This window comes from Papaver somniferum, chromosome 1 (genome assembly GCF_003573695.1).
Source record: "Papaver somniferum cultivar HN1 chromosome 1, ASM357369v1, whole genome shotgun sequence".
In the NCBI taxonomy this organism is placed as follows: Eukaryota; Viridiplantae; Streptophyta; class Magnoliopsida; order Ranunculales; family Papaveraceae; genus Papaver; species Papaver somniferum.
This window is the reverse complement of record NC_039358.1, coordinates 940,554-957,478: the sequence shown is the minus strand read 5'-3', so window position 1 is coordinate 957,478 and position 16,925 is coordinate 940,554. Positions and strand designations below refer to the sequence as shown.

The following is a 16,925-nucleotide window of genomic DNA, read 5'->3' as shown; positions in this document are numbered from 1 at the left end:
CAAATCCCAACACTGGGATTGCTTCACACAACTCTAGCCAAATCCCCACTGGATTGCTCCACTTCTCACGGTCACACCCTTGTGACGTCTCTTCTCAAGCACACCTTGCTTTCTCTTCTCTTTTCTTCTTTGTTCCAGTTACGCTATTGTTGCGAAACCTTCACACTTATTTGCTTCTTCAAGATTCTCTCACAATCTTGTTACGCTTCTGCCACAAGCGTACTTCTTTACAAAGTCTGCCACAATTTGTAGGATGTCCAAGTTTCTCTCACAAACTCTTCAACCACCATGTTTGATCTTAACAGAATACCATCCTCCCTTAAGCTCAAACATCACCACCCAACTTTCTTTGTCATTCTAAGTTTCTGAATTCGATCAACTTCATCAAACTGTACCAGTCCTCCTGACTGCAATACCAGCTTTGATCTTCTCTTGCGTCTATTTTGAATCCATAACCTAACCCTTCGAATCAACCACTCACCTTAAGATTCTTTACCTTCCAAAAAAATCAACCAACGCTCTGCCACAACATCCCTTACTTAAACTACTTCAAGGATCATCAACATACACAAAAATTGCTTTCTGCAACGCCTCTTCCAGAAACTATCACACCTTTTTGTTGTCATCTTATGTCATTCTAACTTTCACAAACTGTGATTATTCCTTTGTCACGCTTCTGTTAATCTGTAACAACCTTTAGTTACGCTTCTTTAATGTTGTTATGCAATGTTCTTCTATAACAACTTCTTTAACTTGTGATTCTTCTTTTGTAACACATCACATACTGTTACTAACTTTCAAAAACACTTTATTTTTTTAATTATTTTTTCTTTTTGAGAAAACCCTAACTACGTTGCTTCATCGATCATGATAAGCCGTAGGTGCTACATTTTACGCCCATATTTATACTAACTAGATCTCGATAATTTGGCTAATAACTCAATTTTAGTGCTTTTGTAGAAAGTACAAATGAACGCGATCGTCTGGAAGAATAATAGCTAAACAGAAGCTAAAGAGACCTTTGTGACCCGGAGTACCACTGTTGCATTTCACCACAAGGGAGACAGAGCTCATTTATTGTGATTGTGGGATACCAAACTAAAATGCTCAAGTCAGTGAAACCACGTAAGCGAGAAAATGAAAGATATCTCTTTGTGCCCACGTGAATTTTCACGTGGTGAATTCCAGTAGTGGCTTAAGAGGAAGTGGAACGTACACCCACATTACAAGAGGTGGTCAGCACCATTTCCCGGCGTTGTATGAGCAATGAAGACTTCGATTCCTATCAAGTCTCAAGCACCCGAAGACCACTAGTAGCTAAGGAGTTATGGGACTTACGTGGCAACTATCTACCACATTTCTTGTCGTCATTGAGATGGAGGCAGGTCATCGGAGGACAGAGATGAGGGTGATAGCCGGATAGAGAAAGAGAAAGGCTCTGGTGGTGCTGTTTGTGTTTGCATGGAAAGAGGAAAGTCGTATAAGCTGAGATGGCACGATGGATTCAAGACAGTAGAGTTGATGTTGCGGCTGTATGCAGATCGTGTTTGCATGAATGGAGATGGAATCGAGCTGGTGGTGTTGCCATGCTCATCATGGCTGTGAACTGAAATACTTCCACGAGGAGTTTAAGGTCGTCCGTAAGGAGGATAGAGCTGAGAAGATTGCACTCAGCAGTGGAGACATGCATAAGTTGGTCGGAAGTGGAAAACTGGTCATCTCGGTGGGGTCATTTCAATGGAAGTTCTTGACTGGGAAAGAATTGACATGCAGGAAGAGAGGTTGAGCCGTTGGTACCGATGGAGGATGATAGTTACAACAACAGCAATGGAATTGGTGTTGGTTCAATTAAGATGGAGATGACCTGAATTGATCTTGGCTGAGCAGCTGGAGAAGGAGTGAAGCTTTGGTTATAAGGCATGGGAACAAATGGATGTTGCTGTTTTCTACAAAAATATGTGTGAGAAAATGGAGGACCGTGCTATGGTTGGATTTAGAAGTTCAGGGAAAAAAAGGTTGGCTATGGACAGAATTTGGATGTTGTAGCCGGCGGACTGAAAATAGGAGCTGGGTTCTGATTTCTGGATCGGTGTACTGAAAATAGGACTGGGCCTTGACACTGCTAGGTCTTAATTGTACTTTCTCAAATTTCTTCTCAAAACACCGTTATATATTTTCTGCGAAAGAAAAAGAAAAAGAAAGGGGGTTCGGCTACAAAGCTGAAACCGGGAGAAGGAAAAGGGGGCGCGGCTGTGAAGTGCTCATACGGAAGGGGAGAACAACTGATTCCATCGTGGTGACGGCCGGATTGTTATTGGTTTATCTTTCTTATCCCTGAATCATTTATTTTTTATGGGTTTTGAGAAATCCATAGCCATGTTCTAATTTCGTTGTAATTAGGGTTTACGTTGAAATCACTTTGGAGCATTAGACCAATTGAATTTGAAGCACATATGGTTTTGAGGCTATTATGATTTTAATAAATTAATTCCATGATTTTATATATTGATTCAACGATAAAATTAGTTGTTGCTTCACCGGTTCTCTACAATATAGTAACCCATATGCTTAATTTTTATGATTGCTAATATATTTGTTTACTTATTTGATATTTCATGCTGAGTTAAATCTTTTGATGGGATATACTAAGAATAGCCGGGTATTATTTGTGAACATATAATTAGTTTCGTTTAACTTTCTCGCTAACGCAATTTGATGGTGCATGCTTTGGTTTAATCTTTTGATGTGCCATGCTTAGGGTGTCTCAGTGATATTTGCGATTCTAATACGTATAATAGGTGATGTCGATAGAACAGACGATAAATAATTCATGGATTATGTTTCATTTCAATAATTGAATAGAAGTTGTGGTGGATACTATAAACCCTGGTTATCGACTTTTCCATTGGATTCGTTTAATTAGTTTGATTTATTTTCTTTATTTTTAAACTTTCAAAAATCCAAAAAACCATTTCTGGTCAGTTCATTAGAGATATTGATTAGAGTATTTCCACCGCTCCCTGTGGGTTCGACTCGTACTTGTCTCTGTCTACTAGTTAGATACCGTGCGATTGCTGTTATTACATATAGGGTTTTCCTAAATCCTATCAGATCACCTACTCACTTCTTTGTTTTCTCGGTGAAATCACTTCCAAAGTTAGACCGAAAACTTCTTCCTTGTTTAACTCTGTTCTTCTCGATCTCAAAACGACAGCAACAATTTATTCTCGCTGCAGCAACATCACCTCCTTCCTCTACAATCTCGACCTCATACTTCTGTGAACTGAACACAGCCACCAGAACCCAACATTCCTAAATCAAACCCTTACCACTAATAGAGGTTCCTCCCTGTATCTCACAACCTCATCTTGCCGGCGTTAACCTTAGCAGAAACTCAGACTTCTTCTTCTTAGCCTCACAGCAAACACCATCTCCTTGTCCAGTTGTCCTCTGTTCATCTTCGAAAACATGTTCTCCGTCGTTTAACCTAGCTTTGACTTAGTTTCCTTTTTTATGTCAGCTTCCTTAAACAACAGCCGTAACCATCGACACCATCTGATGCACGTCCGGCGTTACGTCAACCTTATATCCTTCTTTTCCGTCCATTACCACCAGCATCTCTCAGCACCAACCATCACGTTCACGTGTTCACCAGTGGCAAGAAACTGATAGTTAACTTGGTTTGTTCAACCTTCTTTTCTTACCAAACAATCGAGAATACTCGTCAAAAAACACCAGCGTCACTTTCCTTTTTTTTTTACTCCTCACAAACCCTAGTTTAAGTTCTTCTTCTCAATTTCATTATTGTTGTAGCAGCAACTTAAACTTCGCAAGCATACAACAACAATACCTCTTGTCTCTTGACAGGCACCAGATCTTGGAGAAGTAACATATGTTTGTTTGTTTTTTTAGCAAAACCAAACCCTTTTCTTAAATCTCGAACCTTCAAAACAGCAACACAGCAACACGACCTTCGAAACAATTTTCCCTAACATCGAAAAAAACTTATGAATGTTCTCGAACTCTATCTCCTCTCCTCCTTCTTCCTCTCACCTTGCTATGATACCAAATGTAGGATCGAGCAAGAGAGAGGAGAGCACAAACGAAGGCAGTAAAACGATTACATTGATAATCAGTTTGGTGTACAGTCTCTCATGGCTTAACAGCCAACTTATAGTCTCACAAACTTGACAATCACTCAAAGTACTTTCCTAATAAAATAAAACTCTAAGAAAAGCACACTTTCCTAACATAACACAAACTCTAAATAGAACTCTTCTAGAATTCACTAGAACCGGCACAACTTGCTTCAACTTCCAAATATGACACAGTGTGTTAACAACGGTTGTTGATCCATGCACTGTGTCAACAATACTTGTTGACCCATGAACCAAATCACTATATCTTGGTTTAACTTCCAACATAAGGGCTTTGGATTGATCTAAACAGGTAACAATACAAGTATCATATAAATTCAAGATGGTGAAACTTCAAATACTGTGTAATTAAATAAAAGGGTAAAAGTCTTTTTATTAACGAAATGATCAAAATGAGAATGCATCAACAAAACAAAATACAGGAAGAAAGGCGCGTAAAGTCAGAACCTTCTCAAGAAAGCAGAAAAAAAAATGAAAAAGAAAAAATCACGAAAAAAAAAAGATTACAGTTACCAACTCATTCATAGTATTTCACCCGGATATTCGATACTCTTCGCACCATCGTTCTTATAAATCTTCATATCAGTCATTTGATTCATTTTCCCTCAAAAAGTTGAAATCTCCATCTGGTCAAAGTAAAAGCCAGAAGGGCCGTCAGAAGGCAACAATGCCAACATAACAGGTGCTCTAGCACCTTCTTCAAGGGTTAAGTTTCCTCTATGGAATGAAAGATCTGTTTTAACCAAACCAGGGTGAACAGCGTTAACATGCAAAGTTGGGAATTTCCTTGCTAAAATTCGAGTGTAGGCGATCACAGCAGCTTTCGAGACTTTATACGCAGATACTAATACAGGCCATCCATTAGTCTTCAGCGTACCCTCCTTAAAATCTATTAAGTACTTTTGCATAAGCTCGTCTAATTTCTCATTTGTTAAGCAATGAACCTCATTTAACTCCTTTTTGATCATCTCACCCGGGATAAACTGAGACAGTAAATACAACAAAGTGTATGAACAATGTGTCTACGTACAATAATACACTATATAAACCACTAAGAATTTTTATGTTGGCTATTAATTACCTGCAGTTCACCATATACGGAGGCCATGTTCACTATTCTTGCTGAATTGGAGAGTTGAAGAAGAGGAAGCAGCGCTTCAGTTACTCTTTTGGTAGCATAGTAATTTGTTTCCATGCATTGTTTTGCTCTCTCGTAATTCTCCTTAACGGCTTCCGCCATCAACTTGGCAATCTCATCCGTCTCCTGTTCCAACAACTTGCTCTCATCTTTCTCCTGCTTGACAACACTAATAATCAATCCTTCTTTTACCATCAAGAACTTAAAGATGATAAGACATGTATATTTCATGAAGACTTACTTCGCCATATCGAGAGTGCAAGTCTTTCATAGCCTCCTCATTAATTTCTAGAGTTACTCCATTGTCTCCTGCATTATTTACCTGCTCAATATTGAATATTAGGAGCACCAAATTTGTTAGCTAGTTCTAATTACTTTCATTCATGAACTCAATCACAAGCCAAAAATAATAAAAATGAAATGGTCGATTCTTGTTTTTATCCTTACCAGGATGTCAAGTTTTTGGAAACGGGTTTTGATGAAATCAGCTAATGAAGCAACACTAGTGGCATCATTTACATCAAGCTGGTGAAAAATGACATCAGTTAGTCCTGACTCTTTAAGAGCTTTAACAGATCTAGTTCCATTGTTTTCATCTCTAGCAGTCAATACGACGGTGATGCCATTAGAAGCAAGCTGACGACATATCTCTAGTCCTATTCCTTTATTAGCTCCTGTAACAACTGCACACCTGAAAGGACATTTAGACACATGAAAAAAGTTTTTTTAGGTTGGGAAGTGAATGTGTAGTCATTTAAGGAAACCGAAAAATAGAAGATAAGACTTGCCTCGTTTCAGCTACAGTAGAGTTGGTTTCTTCCATTGTTTGCGTGAGAGAGGCCGCTTTGAACAGGAGATAAGAGATAGAGTGGTATTTGTCTGGATGTGTCCAAGCTTTCCATATGTCCGGAATATTTAAGGTGAACATAGCAGATGTTGACTTCACAGAAAAGACTAGAAGTTGAGAAACAAGCAAAATTGCTAGTTGGTCGTAGAAAGTCGGTTAGGAATTCAAAAAGTATAACTCGTATAATACAATGAGGGATTAGTAAGACTGGTAAGTAGAGAGTTGAGTCAGGGACAGAGCCAAGATTCCCTGGTGGTGGTGGTGGGACAAATATGTCTATTGGCCAACAAAATGTTAGTAGTTTCAAGGCAAGCCGTGTTAGTAGTAGTTTTTAAGGCAAACAGTGAAACAACGATTGTAATTGTATAAACAGCCAACGCGGCTTGTAAATCATGGAGAACTTACATTTCACAAATAGATTTATCTCTTCTGTCTGATATTCTTTAGTTGTTCATCCATTTTATTCCAAAAAAGCTAAATATTATTCTATAAAATTCTTATTCAAGGATTAAAGGATTGTTAGGTCGAGTAGCTGAGAATCAAAGCATACTACACAACAGTTGATTGTAAACGTTAATACTCATCTGAAGGTAACTAGAGACTTTTAGTCATCTTCACTCATAGTTTGCAAGAGATGGCCTGGCTTTCGGCTCTAGTTTTCTCAAACCTTTCTGATGGCCGACTTTGCTGACCATTTATTCTATGATATAAAGATGAAAGTATTCATACTGGAAAATGGATGCACCGACATGATGATAACAACTATTCCACACAGATGATCATGAAGAATTGTAACCAGTCATTCTCCAAATGTCAGGCACCCATGATGATAAAGAATTGTAACCAGTGGTGTAAGAATTGTAACCAGTGGTGCTCCGAATGTCAGGTACATTTTAAAACTACACAATTTGAATGATAGCAGTTGCAGCAACTTGTTAATAAATTATTATAACATGCAATCGAAAAATAAAATAAAATGACATGCAATCATTAACATGCTTTTCAAGTATGAATCACAGTACATACAACTGACGGTCAGTCATGGGCAACAAAAACATCATAGCAACATGATACCCAATAATAAGTAGACCTTCTCATACAACATTTAGTTTGAGATTTTTGCGGCAAACGGATTTAACAAAAGGTGAAATTTTGTGTATCACCCCGGTGTACACAAAAATTCCAAAATAGGTAAGTATGACCAAAAGGGCAAGAAATGACCATAAAAACCGTCTATATCTCGAAAATGATAAAGTACACGACTGAACTCAGTAAGGACATTTTCTGCAGTGCAGTAATAATGCGTTTGAAATATCAACTAGTCATCTGAACTCATTTTCACTGGTCAACACTACCCAGTCAACAATAAATTTTTCGATCGCCCAGTGAGAGTGCTCTCCCGTCCTTGGCTAGTCAACAGTACTCAGTCAACAGTCAACATTGCGCTGGGTTTGTCAACTGGACTCTATGAGTCTCGGCGGATCAAAAACGTTGCAAAAATCCTACTGTGAGGGTAACAAAGGTATAATACCGTTACCAAAAGTCCAAAATGTTGTTTATGGAATATTTAGCTGAACAGTGAGTGACCGGAATGTAATCCTAATGCTTTTGATTGTAAGTTTGTTCATTATGTCCTATGGAAAGAAAATTTGGAATCGACGGTCTCACACGCAGACAACCATATAATACATCTGAAATTGGACATATTCATGTGATATAAAACGATGTTGTGTGAACACGTCTTGCGGCTGGGCCACCATTTTCAGGAATACTCCCGTAAATACTAGGAAGACTGACTAGCTAGGAGTGGATAAATCTCACCAACTTAACAACTAAGTAAGTCATTATAAAACGTGTAATTTATCCTCCATACCGCCTCAGTAGTTTTGGCTATAAATAGCCATTCATTCTTCCATTTTGTAAGGTAACAGAACCTACCATGAATAAAATCTCATTCTCACAAAACATGTCCCTTGTGATGATTACTGCTATACACTTTAATTAATTAGTTGTTCACCTTAGTATGGGTCAGTAGGTAACCACTACGTGAGACTACTTGAACCAGTCTTTAGGGTATCATTACACCACTGTTTGTACAGTACTACTATAGTTCTAACATTTCCCAAAGTTAGTTAGATATAGTAATTCACAAAACGTCATCAGCACGAAATAGCTCGGTGTCTACGTGGTGTTCCAGCATTCAATCAAGCTAAAGGAGTGGTTGTCTGTTCGGATCATTTTGAGGTTCCGTTTCCGCTGGTTTGACATTTCTATCACATTTTTTTTAAAATGTCGTCGAATTTAGTTAGTCTGAATTTTATGCCATTTGAGGACTCCGGTGAAAACTATTTCTCATGGGCGCTCGATGCAGAGCTGTATCTGGAAGCGAATAAACTTGGTCATACGATCATTGGGGGAGATTGTACATCAGACGACCGCGCTAGAGCTGTAGCTTACTTGCGCCGTCACCTCTCCCCAACCCTGAAACATGAGGTAGCACACTGTAGAGAACCTCAAAAATTATGGAGTACCATAAAAGGGAAATATGACCATTTTAAAGTGGTCACCCTGCCAGAAATTCGTGACCAATGGAATCATCTGAGGTTTCAGGATTTTAAATCTGTATCGGCTTACAATTCTGAATTGCATAAAATCGCTGCTCAATTTGAGATGTGCGGTGAGCCTTTGTCAGAAGAATCCAAGCTAGAGAAGACGTTAAGTACATTTCATGCTTCACATATTATACTTCAGCAGTTATATCTGGAAAGCCGTTTTACACGATATTCTGATCTTATATGTTGTCTTCTCGTGGCTGAGAAGAATAACGAATTGTTAATTAAAAATCACGAGTCCCGTCCTTGTGGTTCTGCTCCGGTGCCCGAAGTAAATAGGGCATCGTATTCTGGACATGGACATGATCGTGGTAAGCAGGGTTATCGTGGAAAGAAGCATAAAGCGCGGAGGCTATAGGCATAGAAATGCCAACAACCATCCGTATAACAAAAATGTGGAAGCGAAGCAAGATAAAGGGAAGGGATCGACTTCCAATTCTCAAAAGAAATCTGATAATCCCTCCAAGAAAAATGACGAGGGTTACTATCGTTGTGGTTCTAAAGTCCATTGGTATAAATGTTGCCGCGCTGATCTCTGTGAGCCTCACAAGAAAAGGGAAGCAAACGTTGAGATGAGTTTGGCAGAACGCAATATTTCAACTGAATCTCCAAAGTTAGAGGTTTCTGACTACCTACTCGATTTTGAGGGCAATGGATACCGGACTTCTTTTGACCAGTTTGCTGATGGGTTGTTTAGTGTAAATTAAAGTTGTAATATCCCGTTTTTAGTGTGTTACCTTATTTTGTACTTACCTATTTTTGAAATTTTTGGCTTGTACTAATTTTTGGGCTTGTATTTGTGTAATATGTATGAATGTGTGTAATATACATGTGTTGCTAAAATTATTTTGTGCAACCATCTTATACCTTCTCTATGTATATGAAAGGGTATGGACTCTGAAAGGAATCCCGATGGTGAATTTTGTCTTGTTGATAGTGGGACGACAAATTCAATATTTCGAAGTGCTAAGTACTTCGTAACCTTGAAAAGGTTCAAGGCTAGTATCACTACCATCAGTAGTTCAGCTAACCTTGTAGAAGGTGCTGGTAAAGCTTGTGTCTCATTACCATGTGTTACCATATTCACTATCAATGATGCGTTATATTTATCCGGATCCCATAGGAATCTGTTGAGTTTTAAAGATATACGCAGTAATGGATACCATATTTAAACGGTTGCTGAGAGGCTTTCATATCTCGCTTCTGGGTTGTACCATACAAAGATTCAAAAAGTTGAATCTTATTCGGTTGTAGTTTGAAAGTTTTATGACCCGAATACATTTTTGTTGTGGCACAATCGACTTGGACACCCAGGTTCTACTATGATGAGTAGAATTGTTCATACCTGTCAGGGACATCCTTTGCAGAAACTTCTGCTTAACAAAGAACTTGGTTGTACTGCTTGTTCTTTGGGGAAACTGATTAGGAAACCATCCTTGACAAAAGTGGTTCAGGAATCACCTACTTTCTTGCAAAGAATACAAGATGATATATGTGGTACAATACATCCCTACAGGGGACCCTTTCAGTATTTTATGGTTCTGGTCGATGCTTCTGCTATGTGGTCACATGTTTATTTACTTTCGACACGTAATTTAGAATTTTCTCGGCTCCTTTCTCAAATTAATAAATTACGTGCTCATTTTCCTGATTATTCTATCAAGTCCATTCGGCTTGATGGTGTAAGGGAGTTTTCTTCAAAGGAATTTGATGCATATTGCATGACGTTAGGTATTGAGGTTGATCATCTTGTTGCTCATGTGCATACACAGAATGGTTTAGCAGAATCATTCATTAAACACCTGCCACTCATTACCCGACCTATGCTTATGAAAACTCAGCTCCCTGTTTCTTCTTGGGGACATGCAATTTTGCACGCTGCTGCACTGGTGCGCTATAGACCTTGTGCAAATAATCAGTATTCTCCTTAACAACATGTGTTAGGTCATCCACCAGACATATCTCACTTGCGTATTTTTGGTTGTGATGTTTATGTTCCTATTGCACCACCACAGCGAACCAAGTTTGACCCACAACGTCGACTTGGGATATATGTTAGATTTGACTCGCCATCTATAATTCGATATCTCGAACCATTAACAGGGGATGTTTTTACGGCTAGATTTGCAGATTGTCATTTTGATGAGACAGTCTTCCCACCGTTAGGGGAAGGAAGGATACCGCCTGAAGAACGGCGTGATTTATCCTAGTATACACCAGAATTGTCTCATCTTGATGTACGCACAAGCCAGTTTGAAACTGAGGTGCAGAATATTTTACATCTTCAAAATATTGCAAATCAAATGCCTGATGCATTTACAGACACAACAAAAATAATGAAACTAGATGTGCCAGCTAAAAATGCTTCATCACGCATTGATGTTCCTGTAGGAAAATCTGTGGATGTGACAGCAAACAAGTCGTCTGAGGCATGTTGTAAGGGTGGAAGACCAGTTGGATCAAAGGATTCTGCTCCTCGAAATAGGAAAATCCAATCCCAATCATTGACTAATAGTGCTCTTGAGGAGACTATTAAAGAAGGATCCAAACTATCTGAAAATAGATCTCCTGATGAGGAGAATGTCTCGACGGAGACAATGGAACCTCAAAATAAAGAAGCCTCTATTAATTATGCATGCAATAGAGAAGTTTGGGATCGAAGTATAATGATTGTTGACGACATATTTTCATTTACAGTAGCTACTAACATTGCCTTGGATGATGATGGTGTTGAACCACACTCTATAGAGGAATGTCGTCAAAGGGAAGATTGGCCAAAATGGAAAAATGCAATCCAAGCAGAATTACTTTCTCTCGCTAAGAGCAATGTTTTTGGTACTGCAGTCCGAACACCAGACAGTGTGAGCCCGGTTGGCTGTAAATGGGTGTTGTGCGCAAGCGAAATGAGAAAAATGAAAGCGTTCGCTATAAAGCGAGACTAGTGGCACAAGGTTTCTCACATAGGCCAGGGATTGATTAACAGGAAACATATTCACCTGTTATGGATGCAATTACCTTTAGGTATTTTATTAGTCTGGTAGTCCATGAAGGACTCGGCATGCATCTAATGGACGTGGTTACTGCATATCTGTATGGAAAACTGGATACAAATATCGATATGAAAATCCCTGAAGGTTTTCAGCTGCCAGCAGATAAACCATGTCATATGTATTCACTAAAATTAAATCGAGCCTTGTATGGTTTGAAACAATATGGACAGATGAGGTATAAGCGTCTCAGTGAATACTTGTTAAGTCAGGGTTATGTGAACAATCCTATATGCCCATGTATTTTCATTAAAAAGGCAAACACTAGGTTTTCCATAATTGTTGTATATGTAGATGACATCAATCTTATTGGAACTTCTGATAAAATCTCCAAAGCAAAAAAATGCTTAAAGAAGGAGTTCGAGATGAAAGATCTCGGTAAAACAAAGTTTTTTCTTGGTCTACAAATTGAGCATTATGAGGGCGGAATTCTTTTCCATCAGTCAGCGTATACAGAGAAACTTCTCAAACGCTTTAATATGGACAAATCGTATCCGCTCAGCACTCCAATGGATGTGAGATATCTTGATCCCAAAAGCGATCCATTTCGCCCCAAAGAAGAAAGCGAAACACTCCTTGGTAAAGAAGTACCATACTTAAGTGCCATCGGTGGATTATTGTATTTAGCTCAGTGCACTAGACCAGACATTTCTTTTGCTGTGAATCTCTTAGCCAGGTACATTTCTGCGCCAACAAAGAGACATTGGTCTAGAGTAAAACACATTTTTGGCTATCTGCGTGGCACTACGGACATGGGACTGTTCTACTCAAAGGACTCAAAGAACTGCTCGAAGATTAAGGGTTACATAGATGTCGGTTATCTTTCAGACACCCACAAAGCAATTTCTCAAACAGGATACGTCTTTACAAGCGGCGGCACGACATTTTCATGGCGATCTTGTAAGCATGGCATGCCAGCTACCTCCTCCAACCACTCTGAAATAATTGCTCTACATGAAAAGAGTTGAGAATGTGTGTGGCTGCGATCATTACTCGAGCATGTCAGAAGTTCTTGTGGTCTACTGTCCATTACCAGTGCTCCAACAATAATTTGTGAAGACAACTCAGCTTGCATAGCACATTAAAGAAGGTTACATCAAAGGTGATAGGATAAAGAATATTTCGCCAAAACTATTTTACGTTCACCACCTCAAGAAGAACAACGAGATTTGGATCCAGAAGATACAATCTTGTGAGAATTATGCTCATCTCTTCACCAAATCATTACCGACAAAACACTTCCGGAAACTGGTTTACGGGATCGGAATGCGCCACATATATAGGCAGCCAAATTGACGGAGATTATGTTCAGGGGGAGATTTGGACTATAACGCGTTGTACTCTTTTTCCTTCGCCAAGGTTTTGTCCCACTGGGTTTTTCCTTGTCAAGGTTTTAACGAGGCAGCATATGTGTGTCCAATACCGTTCTAAAATTTCTATTGTACTTTTTTTTTTCTTTGTCCGGGTTTTGTCCCACTAAGTTTTACCGATAAGGTTTTAATGAGACAACGTTCTTAAAAATGGTGGTAAAAGGGGAAGTATTGTGTAAACACGTCTTGTGGGGTGGCCCACCATTTTCTGGAATACTACCGTAAATACTAGGAAGACCGACTAACTGGGAGTGGATAAATATCACCAGCTTAACAGCTAAGTAAGTCATTGTAAAACGTGTAATTCATCCTCCTTACCGCCTCAGTAGTTTTGGCTATAAATAGCCATTCATTCTTCCATTTTGTAAGGTAACATAACCTACTATCAATAAAATCTCATTCTCACAAAACATGTCCATTGTGATGATTACTGCTATACACTTTAATTAATTAACTGTTCACCTTAGTATGGGTCAGTAGGTAACCACTACGTGAGACTACTTGAACTAGTCTTTAGGGTATCATTACACCACTGTTTGTACAGTGCTACTATAGTTCTAACATTTCCCAAAGTTAGTTAGATATAGTAATTCACAAAAAACAAAACATAATAGATGAATATTGGAAAAAATTGAATCAGTACAACAGAATTGAGTTCCCAACTAAGTGGGTACACCGCAAAAGGATCCCCATGGGATATGGTTCTGCACGTCCTTGCTAGGATATACATGGAAGACATTCAACCCAAGAAAATGAAAATACATTATTATGAGGAATTATTACAAAATCAATAAGTTTATCAAGACTTGATGACTTCTTGGAAGTGTTGTTTTCGTTATGTGCTTCTTCTTTTCCCGGTTGTATACCATAAAATAACTTGATTTTCTTACCGTTATGACAGCAACACAAGTCTTCAACGTCGTATTCTTCACAATTATTATCGTTCGAGTTATGAAATTGGTACAAGCCAAAACTCTTTTGTTTTATATGGATTGGTACCAATCCTAATAAAACTGGTACTAACCTTTAGTAATCGTGTTGTTTTTGGGCTAGAAATAAACATGACGTCTTTTAACTCTTTTGAGTAGACTCAATGAATTATTTTATGAGCCTCTTCCACAATTCATTCGTCAATCAAACCAAATCTTTCTTATCACAACATCTAAACTAGTTCCAAGACTATTCTAGTTTGTTGTTATTGACGGAATTTTACTTATCCTGAGATCGTCGTAGCTCCGATAAACAACGAATGCAGCAGATATAATGGAACTGGAAAAATTGTGAGATTGTCCAAACTGTGAACTATGTCGGAGAATTACGACTATGATTAATTGATAATTATCTAGACCTCGATTTTCCGGTTATAAGCGAAAATCGGAAAAATAAATTTGCGCTAATTTAAAAAAAAAATTAACATAATGAATTTTATTAATCAAATTCAACTTAATAAAACACTAACTCGAAGACTCTTAAATAGAATTGGGAAAAACCCTAACTTGTAACACAAGGAAGGGTGAAAAAACCCATACAAACTTAACGCAAAAGTTATTTGGAAAGCAGGACCAAACTACACAAAAAAAGACTCAATCTGCCTTAAAGTTACTTTTTCTTGAAGAGATAATGTGAAATCATCCATTCTTCTCCATTGTTAAATGAGAATTGCACGACATACCCCATAAAGAATGTCTTATATTGAATATTAACTTGGTTCGCTGCTTCTTCACTTCCAAGTCCCGCCGTTAGTGCTTTACTTGCGGCTTCCAAATTTATTTTAAATCTCTTGAACCATTCCTCCCTAGAAAGAACACAAGTGCTTGCTAACGTTGAATCTTTAGAGAAAGCAATGGTAATTGCCAATCTTTATTGGGGAGGGAAGCCAAATATACCTAGTTTACATTTTGCTTTCAAAACAACAAAAACTTATTAAAATTTACTTACTGTGAACGTGCCATGTGCATTCCGTTCAACAACCATTGGTCCACGACGGAGACATCATCCTGCAAAAGATACCAACTTGTACATTCAGTAATAAACCAAACTTACTTCCTGAAACTTTTGAACTTCTATATTCATAATCGCTTTGATTGATGTTTGAATGATTTTGGTGTAATTTCACCTGAAAATATAGAAGAGCTGAAGCAGACAGGTAAGTCACGCTCCCTTCCGGAAGTACGTAACTGGTATACCAATCATCCTCATCAAGTGCCTGACAAAAATTCCATGGTATCAAAAAGAAAATTCTCAAAAGGTTAAGGAAATTTTGAAGTTTATATTAATTCTAACCTCAAAATGTTGACTAAATGCCTTGTGGCAAAGGTGCACCACAAAAAGGAAACTATCTTCATCTTTCATCCAGTTTGAGATTTTCTTCAGAAACAGCTGAATGTTTTTCATGTGCTACAAATAGGAAAGATTGAGCTAAATGTCAACATATAGCTAACTAAATAATATATTCAACAATGTAAATCATGGAGAATTTTTTTTTTGTCTAAATCACCTCTATGGCTTCGACAACTAATATTCGATCAAATTTCTTCTCATTTTCGAACTCGTGCTTAGTCACATCAGCTAATATAACGTCCACATTTGATAAGCTAAGCTTCCTAAACATTGGAGAAACATCATCAAAAGATTATGGACTAATTATTCTTTTGGACAAAAATAAGGATTATTCAAACAGTTGCTTATAATTGATTCGCTAGTGTCTAATTCTACTTACTCTACTTGCAACATAATATAATTTCTTTGCTCGGCGGAATTAGTCAATCCTGTAACATGAGAATTCTTATATTTCTGAGCAATATGAAGAACTAAACCCCCAAAGCCGCAACCAATGTCAAGTATAGTTTGCCCGTCTTTTATTTGTGCTCGTTCGCAGTCCAACTCGTATGCAGCTATCTCTGCTTCGTCTATCGACATGGATTCCTCTTTGAAGTAACAAGCACTGCACCAAAAAGAATAATCCCAATATGCATACACTTAAAATCTAGTCACTTTCTCAACATTTCAGTATTGGTCTCGGCCGACCTGTGAAAAGAATAATTCCAAATGAAAAGATTAATCAGAGATTTGAATGACCTTTGTTTGAGGGTGCTTCCAAGAGTGGCTGCAACAGCAGCTGTAGGTAATTCATATAGCTCGGTGTTCACAGCCTCCAATTCTCCTGACATCTTCATATCTTTCAAGGCTACAAAAACAAAACCATGACCAATTAGTATTGTTCCTATCTCTATGTGTAATGCGAATAAAAGAATGCAAATCATTGAGAGCATGCAAGTGATGAACATTTTATGAAGGCCATCTCGGAAGCAAGTTGGTCTTGGGGAGTGGGTTTATAACCACATTGCAATCTCTTTTCAAACCGAATTCTAATGAGCTCCTTCAGTTCCTCATCTCCAATTTCTCCCTTCACCAATCTCTCTAATATTTTTGTACCATGTTGATCTTTAGAATCCATTGTAAGCAAGAGTTGATTACAAGATGCGTTCTGAGGATATACAATGATTATAAAACTATCCAATGATAGTATACAGTATTTATAGAAAAATAAAACTGAACTAATTTTCAACCCCCGATTAAAAAATGTTTAGCGAGAGATGGATAGACTGTTAGTTAACTAAGAAATGAATATCACCAATCCACTACCTCAAGTAGAATAAATATAATACGAACCCATCTCTATCCGAATCTCCTATGTAAGGTAAGGATTCTTTTTGCCTGTTATTCTCTCATTTGGTTCCTTAAATTTCATATT

The 16,925-nt window shown here is 38.0% G+C and overlaps 2 protein-coding genes across 2 annotated transcripts; both read right to left on the bottom strand.

The window, feature by feature from the left end:
• Positions 1 to 4,513: 4,513 nt before the first annotated feature.
• Positions 4,514 to 6,185, bottom strand: LOC113324778 (salutaridine reductase-like). Its single transcript, XM_026573069.1, has 5 exons — positions 6,084 to 6,185; positions 5,743 to 5,986; positions 5,537 to 5,617; positions 5,239 to 5,451; positions 4,514 to 5,140 (listed from the first exon to the last, which is right to left on the bottom strand). The coding sequence occupies exons 1-5, from the start codon at positions 6,116 to 6,118 to the stop codon at positions 4,763 to 4,765; spliced, it is 951 nt and encodes a 316-aa protein (XP_026428854.1). The 5' UTR covers positions 6,119 to 6,185; the 3' UTR covers positions 4,514 to 4,762.
• Positions 6,186 to 14,585: 8,400 nt separating this feature from the next.
• LOC113324773 (N-methyltransferase 4) lies at positions 14,586 to 16,660 on the bottom strand. The gene is made up of 8 exons (XM_026573065.1): positions 16,457 to 16,660; positions 16,250 to 16,358; positions 15,891 to 16,115; positions 15,669 to 15,774; positions 15,455 to 15,568; positions 15,288 to 15,377; positions 15,110 to 15,168; positions 14,586 to 14,966 (listed from the first exon to the last, which is right to left on the bottom strand). Exons 1-8 carry the CDS (start codon positions 16,626 to 16,628, stop codon positions 14,771 to 14,773), a joined length of 1,071 nt encoding a protein of 356 aa, XP_026428850.1. The 5' UTR covers positions 16,629 to 16,660; the 3' UTR covers positions 14,586 to 14,770.
• Positions 16,661 to 16,925: the final 265 nt, after the last annotated feature.

What these genes read in the sequence shown, in the direction of transcription:
- LOC113324778 (XM_026573069.1), bottom strand. Translation starts at nt 6,118, where the DNA reads ATGGAAGAAACCAACTCTACTGTAGCTGAAACGAG. An exon ending in TCTACTGTAGCTGAAACGAG is followed by an intron (nt 5,987 to 6,083) that starts GCAAGTCTTATC and finishes ATGTCCTTTCAG; the next exon opens with GTGTGCAGTTGTTACAGGAG. An exon ending in TGCACTCTCGATATGGCGAA is followed by an intron (nt 5,452 to 5,536) that starts GTAAGTCTTCAT and finishes GTTGTCAAGCAG; the next exon opens with GAGAAAGATGAGAGCAAGTT.
- LOC113324773 (XM_026573065.1), bottom strand. Translation starts at nt 16,628, where the DNA reads ATGGATTCTAAAGATCAACATGGTACAAAAATATTAGAGAGATTGGTG. An exon ending in TAGTTGTCGAAGCCATAGAG is followed by an intron (nt 15,569 to 15,668) that starts GTGATTTAGACA and finishes TCCTATTTGTAG; the next exon opens with CACATGAAAAACATTCAGCT. An exon ending in CATTTAGTCAACATTTTGAG is followed by an intron (nt 15,378 to 15,454) that starts GTTAGAATTAAT and finishes AATTTTTGTCAG; the next exon opens with GCACTTGATGAGGATGATTG.